Source organism: Oncorhynchus masou, chromosome 20, assembly GCF_036934945.1.
Source record: "Oncorhynchus masou masou isolate Uvic2021 chromosome 20, UVic_Omas_1.1, whole genome shotgun sequence".
In the NCBI taxonomy this organism is placed as follows: Eukaryota; Metazoa; Chordata; class Actinopteri; order Salmoniformes; family Salmonidae; genus Oncorhynchus; species Oncorhynchus masou.
This window is the reverse complement of record NC_088231.1, coordinates 1,156,619-1,168,281: the sequence shown is the minus strand read 5'-3', so window position 1 is coordinate 1,168,281 and position 11,663 is coordinate 1,156,619. Positions and strand designations below refer to the sequence as shown.

At 42.6% G+C, this 11,663-nt stretch overlaps 1 protein-coding gene across 2 annotated transcripts; it reads left to right on the top strand.

Moving 5' to 3' along the window:
* The first annotated feature begins 7,323 nt into the window (after window positions 1-7,323).
* Window positions 7,324-10,330, top strand: enam (enamelin). Of its 2 annotated transcripts, none has more exons than XM_064925859.1 (7): window positions 7,324-7,417; window positions 8,007-8,067; window positions 8,220-8,243; window positions 8,390-8,461; window positions 9,183-9,206; window positions 9,409-9,504; window positions 9,672-10,330. In XM_064925859.1, exons 2-7 carry the CDS (start codon window positions 8,014-8,016, stop codon window positions 10,038-10,040), a joined length of 639 nt encoding a protein of 212 aa, XP_064781931.1. In that variant the 5' UTR covers window positions 7,324-7,417; window positions 8,007-8,013; the 3' UTR covers window positions 10,041-10,330. The 2 variants fall into 2 exon arrangements, with proteins under 2 accessions (XP_064781931.1, XP_064781930.1); XM_064925858.1 differs by having other exon boundaries at window positions 8,387-8,461.
* Window positions 10,331-11,663: the final 1,333 nt, after the last annotated feature.

Here is an 11,663-nt window from a genome sequence, read left to right as displayed (position 1 = left end):
TTTGTCATCCAAAGGGTCCCAGCTATAACATGTAGTGTCATTTTGTTAGATAAAACCCTTCTTTATATCCCAAAAAGTCTGTTTAGTTGGCGCCCCCGATTTGAGTAATCCACTCGTTCCAAATGCATAGAAAGGAATCCAAGAATTTACCGCTAAACTTTGTTAAAACAAGTCAAAATATGTTTCAATTGACCCGTCAGACACCCTAAAATGTAATCAAACTATAATATTTCATACGGAAAGAAGTATGTTCAATAGGAAACCGATATTAGCAGGTGCATCTTGTCTTAATCGCGCACCCAAACACAAATTCCCAAGACAGTGTCCTTGTACTAAAACAGTTCTTTCTCAATCGTTTTGGAAGAAACAAGCCTGAAACCTTGAACATAGAGTGCAGACACCCTGTGGAAGCCATAGGAATTGCATACTGGGAGCCAGATTTCATTATTTCCCTATACGTTCCATTGTAAGAGCATGGGCTCTCAAAAGAAAAAAATTCTGGTTGTTTTTTCTTTGGATTTTCTTCTACCATATCTATTGTGTTATAGGCTCCTACACTATTTTAACATTTCTACGAACTTCAAAGTGTTTTCGTTCCAATGGTATCAATTATATGCATATCCTGGCTTCAGGGCCTGAGAAACAGACATTATACTTTGGGCATGTCAGTCAGGCAGAAATTGAGAAAAAAGGACCCTAGCCCTAAGTCAACCACCCATGCCCTGCTTATTGATAACCACAGATTTCAGCAAAGCATTTGACAGCAAAGCATTTAATCAAATGCCTACTTGCATTGAGTAACACCCTCTTGAAGGAAGCCGAGGGAAACAGCAGCTAGTGGTGAAACAGCTGTAGACAGAGCAGTAGCCGAACTTGAGATATGACCGTATCTAATGTGCAAACCTTCTATTTACAACTTGCAGACTTGTTTACGAGTTGCTGTGCGTTTTGTTGCCAACCTATTTTGCTACCTGAAAACTTTACGTTTTTAACTTTTTAATTACCGTTTATATTTTTGCTTTTTTCCCTCAACTTTTTCACTCCGGACGCTTTATCTGGACACTGTTCGTCAGGACCTCCAACAACCGAAGCTAAGTAGTAACATTAACATGATGCCTTCTAATTGCAGTCGCTGTACTCATAATATACAGGAGAACGATCGCCTTAAGGCGAGGATAGCTGTGCTACAAGCCCAGCTTCAGGCGCAATCGTTAGGCAAGGGTAACTTCAGTGTAGGAAAGGATGAAACAGTACCCAGTAAGTACAGATAGTAGTAAAAATCCCCTGGCACAGTCCCCGCAGCCGGACAACTTCCTCACGGTTTCTGGAAGGAAATGCTGTAGGAACGCTCAACCGGTGTCGCTCATTCAGCCGACAGAAACTTTCAAACGGTTTTAGAGCCCAAGTCTTCTCTGGTCTCTACTCCTCCGGTTACGGGGTCTGAGACGCCGAAGCTTCCCACCATTAGCTCTGACAAATGGAAAACTCTAGTCATTGGCAACTCCATTACCCGCAGTTTAGCCTTAAAACGAATCATCCAGCGATCATACACTGTTTACCAGGGGGCAGGGCTACCAACGTTAAGGCTAATCTGAAGATGATGCTGGCTAAAGCTAAAACTGGCGAGTGTAGAGAGTATAGAGATATTGTTATCCACGTCGGCACCAACGATGTTAGGATGAAACAGTCAGAGATCACCAAGCGCAACATAAATCAGCTAGAAAGATGTGTCGGCATCGAGTAATTGTCTCTGGCCCCCTCCCAGTTAAGGGGAGTGATGAGCTCTACAGCAGAGTCTCACGACTCAATCGCTGGTTGAAAACTGTTTTCTGCCCCTCCCAAAAGATAGAATTTGTAGATAATTGGCCCTCTTTCTGGGACTCACACACAAACAGGATCAAGCCTGACCTGCTGAGGAGTGACGGACTCCATCCTAGCTGGAGGGGTGCTCTCATCTTATCTACCAACATAGACAGGGCTCTAACTCTTCTAGTTCCACAATGAAATAGGGTGCAGGACAGGCAGCAGGCTGTTAGCCAGCCTGGCAGCATAGTGGAGTCTGCCACTAGCACAGTCAGTGTAGTCAGCTCAGCTATCACCATTGAGACCGTGTCTGTGCCTCGACCGAGGTTGGGCAAAACTAAACATGGCGTTGTTCGCCTTAGCAATCTCACAAGGATAAACACCACCTCCATTCCTGTCATTATTGAAAGAGATCATGATACCTCACATCTCAAAATAGGGCTACTTAATGTTAGATCCCTTACTTCAAAAGCAATTATAGTCAATGAACTAATCACTTATCATAATCTTGATGTGATTGGCCTGACTGAAACATGGCTTTAGCCTGATGAATTTACTGTGTTAAATGAGGCCTCACCTCCTGGCTACACTAGTGACCATATCCCCCGTGCATCCCGCAAAGGCGGAGGTGTTGCTAACATTTACGATAGCAAATTTCAATTTACAAAAAAAAATGACGTTTTTGTCTTTTGAGCTTCTTGTCATGAAATCTATGCAGCCTACTCAATCAATTTTTATAGCTACTGTTTACAGTCCTCCTGGGCCATATACAGCGTTCCTCATTGAGTTCCTTGAATTCCTATCGGACTTTGTAGTCATAGCAGATAATATTCTAATCTTTGGTGACTTTAATATTCACATGGAAAAGTCCACAGACCCACTCCAAAAGGCTTTCGGAGCCATCATCGACTCAGTGCGTTTTTTCCAACATGTCTCTGGACCGACTCACTGTCACAGTCATACTCTGGACCTAGTTTTGTCCCATGGAATAAATGTTATGGATCTTAATGTTTTTCCTCATAATCCTGGACTATCGTACCACCATTTTATTACGTTTGCAATTGCAACAAATAATCTGCTCAGACCCCAACCAAGGAACATCAAAAGTCGTGCTATAAATTCACAGACAGCACAAAGATTCCTTGATGTCCTTCCAGATTCCCTCTGTCTACCCAAGGACGCCAGAGGACAAAAATCAGTTAACCACCTAACTGAGGAACTAAATTTAACCTTGCGCAATACCCTAGATGCAGTTGCACCCCTAAAAACTAAAAACATTTCTCATAAGAAACTAGCTCCCTGGTACACAGAAAATACCCGAGCTCTGAAGCAAGCTTCCAGAAAATTGGAACGGAAATGGCGCCACACCAAACTGGAAGTCTTCCGACTAGCTTGGAAAGACAGTACCGTGCAGTACCGAAGAGCCGTTACTGCTGCTCGATCATCATATTTTTCTAACTTAATTGAGGAAAATAAGAACAATCCGAAATTCCTTTTTGATACTGTCGCAAAGCTAACTAAAAAGCAGCAAGAGAGGATTGCTTTCACTTTAGCAGTGATAAATTCATGAACTTCTTTGAGGAAAAGATTATGATTATTAGAAAGCAAATGACGGACTCCTCTTTAAATCTGCGTATTCCTTCAAAGCTCAGTTGTCCTGAATCTGCACAACTCTGCCAGGACCTAGGATCAAGAGAGACGCTCAAGTGTTTTAGTACTATATCTCTTGACACAATGATGAAAATAATCATGGCCTCTAAGCCTTCAAGCTGCATACTGGACCCTATTCCAACTAAACTACTGAAAGTGCTGCTTCCTGTGCTTGGCCCTCCTTTGTTGAACATAATAAACGGCTCTCTATCCATCGGATGTGTACCAAACTCACTAAAAGTGGCAGTAATAAAGACTCTCTTCAAAAAGCCAAACCTATATCGAAACTTCCATTCCTCTCAAAATTTTTAGAAAAGGTTGTTGCGCAGCAACTCACTGCCTTCCTGAAGACAAACAATGTATACAAAATTATTCAGTCTGGTTTTAGACCCCATCATAGCACTGAGACTGCACTTGTGAAGGTGGTAAATGACATTTTAATGGCATCGGACCGAGGCTCTGCATCTGTCCTTGTGCTCCTAGACCTTAGTGCTGCTTTTGATACCATTGATCACCACATTCTTTTGGAGAGATTGGAAACCCAAATTGGTCTACACGGACAAGTTCTGGCCTGGTTTAGATCTTATCTGTCGGAAAGATATCAGTTTGTCTCTGTGAATGGTTCGTCCTCTGACAAATCAACTGTAAATTTCGGTGTTCCTCAACGTTCCATTTTAGGACCACTATTGTTTTCATTATATATTTTACCTCTTGGGGATGTCATTTGAAAACCTAATGTTAACTTTCACTGCTATGCGGATGACACACAGCTGTACATTTCAATGAAACATGGTGAAGCCCCAAAATTGCCCTTGCTAGAAGCATGTGTTTCAGACATAAGGAAGTGGGTGGCTGCAAACTTTCTACTTTTAAATTCGGACAAAACAGAGATGCTTGTTCTAGGTCCCAAGAAACAAAGAGATCTTCTGTTGAATCTGACAATTAATCTTAATGGTTGCACAGTCGTCTCAAATAAACTGTGAAGGACCTTGGCGTTACTCTGGACCCTGATCTCTCTTTTGAAGAACATATCAAGACCATTTCAATGACAGCTTTTTTCCATCTACATAACATTGCAAAAATCAGAAACTTTCTGTCCAAAAATGATGCAGAAAAAATAATCCATGCTTTTGTCACTTTGTCCCAAGATGCAGGCTTCATTATTGTCTCTAGAATTTCAAGCAAACAGCTGGTGGAAGGGCTTTCTCCTATAGAGCTCAATTTTTATGGAATGGTCTGCCTATAATTTTTATGGAATGGTCTGCCTATCCATGTGAGAGACGCAGACTCGGTCTTGACCTTTAAGTCTTGAAGAATCATCTCTTCAGACGTTCCTATGATTGAGTGTAGTCTGGCCCAGGGGTGTGAAGGTGAATGGAAAGGCACTGGAGCGATGAACCACCCTTGCTCTCTCTGCCTGGCTGGTTCCCCTCTCTCCACCGGGATTCTCTGCCTCTAACTTTATTAGTCACTGGCTTACTGGTGCTCTGCCATCACGTCCCTAGGAGGGGTGCGTCACTTGAGAAAGGTTGAGTCACTTGAGAAAGGTTGAGTCACTGACGTGATCTTCCAGTCCAGGTTTAGCGCTCTCTTGGGTTCATGACGTGGGGAAGATCTGCGGACTATTTAAAAAAACATATTTTTTTTTACCTTTAAGGCAAGTCAGTTAAGAACACATTCTTATTTTCAATGACGGCCTGGGAACAGTGGGTTAACTGCCTGTTCAGGGGCAGCACGACAGATTTTTACCTTGTCAGCTTCCGGTTATGAGTCCAATGCTCTAACCACTAGGCTACCCTGCCGCCTATACTCGGCCTTGTCTCAGGATAATAAGTTGGTAGTTGAAGATATCCCTCTCGTGGTGTGGGGGCTGTGCTTTGGCAAAGTGGGTGGGGTTATATCCTGCCTGGTTGGCCATGCTGCAACAGTTTATGTGTCAGGGGCTAGTCAGTCTGTTATATCTGGAGTATTTCACCTGTGTGAACTTAAGTATGCTCCCTCTAAATTCTCTCTCTCTCCCTCCCTCTCCCTCTCCCTTCCCTCCAGGAGGACCTGAGCCCTGTGACCATGCCACAGGACTACCTGGCCTGATGACTCCTTGCCCAGTCCATCTGGTCGTGCTGCTGCTCCAGTTTCAACTGTTCTGCCTATGGCTATGGAACCCTAACCTGTTCACCGGATGTGCTACCTTGTCCCGGACCTGCTGTTTTTGATTCTCTCTCTCTACTGCACCTGCTGTCTCTAACTCTGAATGCTCGACTGTGAAAAGTCAACTGACATTTACTCATGAGGTGCTTACCTGTTGCACCCTCTACAAATACTGTGATTATTATTATTTGACCCTGCTGATCATCTATAAACGTTTGAACATCTTGGCCATGTACTGTTATAATCTCAACCCTGCACAGGCAGAAGAGGACTGACCACCCCTCAGAGCCTGGTTCCTGTCTAGGTTTCTTCCTAGGTTCCTGCCTGTCTAGGGAGTTTTTCCTAGCCACCGTGCTTCTACATCTGCATTGCTTGTTGTTTGGGGTTTTAGGTTGGGTTTCTGTATAGCACTGTGTGACATCGGCTGATGTAAAACGGGCTTTATAAATACATTTGAATGATTGATTGATATCAGAACTCTCCCGTTCCATACTTTACAAAACTGATCAATGCACACCCTATACTTAGAAATGTCTACGTAAGAACTTCAACAATGTATTTTCTAAAGCTGCCACCCCAAACCTTGTCTTTGTAGTATTTGTTATATATATTGCGTATTTTAACGCTGTATTATATTATAAGTGTTTTGCTATTTTAGGATTTTACTATTTGATAATTATTTATGATTAATGATGTGATTGTAAATTGGTGTACAATTCAGTCTATGACTGCAAGAAACCAATAAAACCTACTACAAATAGAGTATTGTGACCAGTGAAAATACAGTGAAGTGGAAGAGAACTGTTATGTTTAGTAAGGTACAAAGTCATAGACATGCTGTGGCAGTCCTCTTAATTTGACTACAAGGCACCCACTTTCACAACCTCCCTCTTCCTTCAGCACAATAGTATTTTTCAGCTCTAGACAAAGCAGAAAGCAACAAGTTGCCAAGATTCTTATCATATCTCCATGAAGTCTCACAGCTCAGCATATTCTTAAGTGGCATGTGTGTATGTTATGGATTGTGGAATGTTTAGAATACTGTACCTGATTATCACACATTGATGTAACTCCTCTTATCTGATTTGGTCCACACCACCATCATGACTAACCTAACCTTTACACCCAACATTCAAAATACCCTTGTGCATCTGTGATATGAATCAGACATGCCCTAACCAACGAAGAGGGAAAAACCTGTTAAAAATATCACTGTGTTCACAACAACGACAAAAGAGAAGGATTGATGTTTAATATCTCTCTGCACCATCAGTGCGTTCGAGTCAGTGTGTTGACAGACTGTTAATTAAAAATGTTAAAGGAATGTACGCTTTTGAGCTCCAATATCTATCAAGGCCTTTTTTCTGAGTTTGATTGACTTGGCACTACCCCCTATGCCTTTATGGAGATAATTGCCCTATTGCTAAGAGACTGTGAGAACTTTTAAGTCCCAAAAGAGATATTTTATTAATGTAACCATGAGAGATACACTCGATTGATGCCCTCTACTTTAGTTTGAGAATCTTTTCAAGTTTGGGGTTTACTTGGGAGGGGGGGATGTGTGGTGTGGTAAGCATAATTGCACGGTGTGTAATTAAAGATAATAGGGACATTAAGACTCCACGTCTTACTTGAGTTTTGAAGAGAGGAGATTTCATCAAACAACAGTGGCATGCACATTTGTCAGGGTGCAAAGACCTGATTGGTTGTCGCAAGTGGTTCCAGAGTATAAATTGACTTAGAGTGAGAAATGATGTAGTTCATTCTTTCCCACATCAAGACCACTGCTTCACTTGCTCCTGACACCAAGACAAAGGTGAGATTCTAGATTTCCATTTCACAGTATACAGAAAAGTATACCGTTTACAGTTTGGGAGAAAGCTTTTGTTTTGCTGTATTATTATATCACAGACTACTTACGTTACATTATTGAATACTTTTAAGCATATATTTAAGAAACTGCTGCTGAAAATAAATGTTGTTCAGCAAGTAATATTTTTCTCAAAATAAAATGCACACTAGTTTCAATACCTTTCAATGTCTCACCTTGTGAGGATGAGGGCGCCTTTTTCTAAAATGTTTTTTGAGATTGGAGAACACATTGGTAGGGATCTTTTTACAATTTCACCATACAGAATCTTTCCAGATCATTAATTTCCCCTCGACTTTGTTGCACCGGCTTCGAGGACGTTACCACTTAATTATGGGGCTACTTTTTTGCAAGAAAACAATATTACTTGTTAACTCTGAGCAATTGTATTAGTATGAAAGAATATAATTTCCCATTTTTTTGGTTTTGGAGCATACAATATTTGTATTCATTTTATACAGTCTTTTCTGCTCATTTTTATCAAGGGTGCCAATCATTTTTGGACCTGACCGTATATCCTCTTTCTCTGTTTAAGGATCAATATGATATCTGTGGTGCTATTGATGTGCCTGCTGGGCTTCTCCCTGGCTGCTCCAGTAAGTCTCCAAACCCAGACCATGTTGTTTACATTCTAATTGAATAATTTTATGCTTGAGCTTCAATTGTATGCTGGTGTTCTCTTGATGTTGATATAAGTCTGTGTGTTGACTGGATGATGATTATCAAAATGCTGTGTTGTGCCTTGCAGACTCCTGATAGTGGAAGCGATGAGGTAGGTGGATTTCAGTTTCGACATCTCTTAACAGCATCATGCAATCATCATGTCACGTCATGTCATGGACATGGGAGAGGGGTTTCAATTACCTTAACTACTACGTTAATTACATGTTTGGTTCCACATCTGGTATTTCCCAGCAGGTTGCAGCACATGCCAACGAGGCCCTGAGATGGATGGAGCTCTACAGAATGTATGGTTCCCTCGGACAACTGGTTAGAGGGCAGCCATTTTGTTTTGGATTTAACTTGCACAACATGTTAGACATATAACAACTTTCAATGGAATAAAAAGGTGACAGTAGCCTCGGGTTTAGAGAGACAAACCAGCAACAAGGAGGATTACCAGTTCGAATCCTATTGCTGACGAGGGTGGGGGGGTTCGGTGGGATCTGGCGGCATTGAGACTACAATGATGCTGGCATCATTATCTCACGTGCCATTTAGCAAGGAACTTAACCCCCTAAACTGCTAATTGGGCACTGCACGTCAGCTGCCCTCTGCTATAACCTCTTATAACCTCTAGGTTTTTCATGCTCAACAGTTTCCTGTATCTCAAGAATGGTCCACCACCCAAAGGACATCCAGCCAACTTGACATAACTGTGGGAAGCCTTTGAGTCCACATGTGCCAGCATCCCTGTGGAACACTGTTGACAACTTGTAGAGTCCATGCCCCGAATAATTGAGATTGTTTTGAGGAAAAAAGTGGGTGCAACTCAATATTAGGATGGTGATACTAATGTTTGGCACTCAGTGTACATATGCAATATAGTGTTTCGCTCTCCTTCATATTTTGGCCATTTCCATTTACCAACTCCTCAAACACCCCCACTCAACAATCCCATAAATAAAGAAACATAATGGAATAATTAGCTCTGTATATCAACCATATCAGTGATCCTCTAATCAATGTAATTATTTTCTTTCCTCCGAAGGCTGCACCAGCTCAGCCCCCAATGGTAAATGCTGCTTTAAGAAACTCTTTAAAAAACTGTAGATGCATGCTGTAGAAAGATTCTTCTCATAAACATCCCTAGCTTTTCTAACACTTCTATCATTCCTTGTGAGACTCAAGACTCAATACCCTGTTTTTGAGCTGATAGTGACACCATAATGTTGTCTGAAAACTCTTATGGACTGAACCATTTGTGGTGTGAACAGTTGAATGCGCCTGCTGCAGCCCCTGCTGCCCCAGCTCAAGACCCCAAATTCTTCTACCCACCACCACCAATGAACTCAGATGAAGAGGCCCCAGTGGTGAGCTCATGGTCCTTTAAATCAGTTGTTAAAAAGCATCAGTGGGTTTCCTCTCCATCTCTCTACGAGAAGAGATACGAATTACTGTAATATAATGCTTACAAATGTGTTCATTGTGATGTGAGTGTGTGTTCAACCCCTTCTCATGCTCACTATCCCTCTTTCAGCCCCGCTATGGCGGCTATGGCAGATATTATCCCTATCCTGGCCAGGCTGCCCCTGCTGCCCAAGCCGTCCCTCTGAACTCTGACGAGGTTGGAGAGGACGAGGCTGCCACTGAAGCCGAGGCTGAGCCAGCAGTGGACCCCGCAGCTGAGGAACCAGCAGTTGTGGATACCGCCGCCCCAGTAGACCCAGCTGCTGCAGCCCCTGTCGACCCAGCAGTGGATGTACCTATCGATGTTGTTATACCCGCTGCCGTCGACATCCCTGCCACCATTGCCACTGACATCATTGTCGTCGATCCTGCTCTCATAGCGCCAATCGACACCATTGTGGTGGCTGGACCTTTAGACCCTACCCTCCCTGTTATGTAGGCACCACAGCAATGGTTGCCAGCCTGCTCTTGTGTTGAGCCAGGGAGACATTCCCTATCATAGTCATAGTAACACAAAGGCAGAAACAACAGTGATGGGAAAAAGGCAGGGTAGGAGCGGCGAGGTCTATGTTATGGCTACTTGAATAGGGACTGAAATGGAATTTGGCAAATCTCTGTGAACCTCCATGTGTGAATGAGCCTGTACTGTCATTGTTTTGCACGCCCAATTTTTCAGTTTTTGATTTGTTAAAAAAGTTTGAAATATCCAATAAATGCTGTTCCACTTCATGATTGTGTCCCACTTGTTGTTGATTCTTCACAAAAAAATACAGTTTTATATCTTTATGTTTGAAGCCTGAAATGTGGCAAAAGGTCGCAAAGTTCAAGGGGGCCGAATACTTTCGCAAGGCACTGTATATACACCTGTTCTGAAAGGCCCCAGAGTCTGCAACACCAATAAGCAAGGGGCACCACCAAGCGGCACCATGAAGACCAAGGAGCTCTCCAAACAGGTCAGGAACAATGTTGTGGAGAAGTACAGATCAGGGTGGGTTATAAAAGAATATCGGAAACTGTTAACATCCCAAGGAGCACCATTAAATCCACTATTTAAAAAAGGAAAGAATATGGCACCACAACAAATCTGCCAAGAGAGGGCTGCCCACCAAAACTCATGGACCAGGCAAGGAGGGCATTAATCAGACAGGCAATAAAGAGACCAAAGATAACCCTGAAGGAGCTGCAAAGCTCCACAGCGGAGATTGGAGTATCTGTCCATAGGAACACTTTAAGTCGTACACTCTACAGAGCTGAGCTTTACAGAAAAGTAGCCAGAAAAAAGCCATTGCTTGAAGATAGAAATAAGCAAACGCATTTGGTGTTCCCCAAAAGGCATGTGGGAGACTCCCCAACCACATAGAAGAAGGTGCTCTGGTCAGATGAGACTAAAATTGAGCTATATGGCCATCAAGGAAAACGCTATGTCTGCCGCTAACCCAACACCTCTCATCACCCCGAGAGTACCATCCCCACAGTGAAGCATGGTGGTAGCAGCATCATGCTTTGGAGATGTTTTTCATCAGCAGGGTCTGGGAAACTGGTCAGAATTGAAGGAATGATGGATGGTGCTCAATACAGGGAAATTCTTGAGGGAAACCTGTTTCGGTCTTCCAGAGATTTGAGACTGGGACGGAGGTTCACCTTTCAGCAGGAGAATGACCCTAAGCATACTGCTAAAGCAACACTCGCGGGATTTAAGGGGAAACATTTACATATCTTGGTATGGCCTAGTCAAAGCCCAGACCTCAATCCAATTGAGAATCTGTGGGATGACATAAAGATTGCTGTACTGCTGGAGCAGTTTTGCCTTGAAGAATGGGCAAAAATCCCATTGGCTAGATGTGCCAAGCTTATAGAGACATACTTGCAGCTGTAATTGCTGCAAAGGTGGGGGGGATAGTTATGCACGCTCAAGTGGTTTTTGTTGTTGTCTTATTTCCTGTTTGTTTCACAAATAAAAATATTTTGCATCTTCAAACTGGTAGGCATGTTGTTTAAATCAAATGATACAAAAACCCCAAAAATACATTTTATTTCCAGGTTGTATGGCAACAAAATAGGA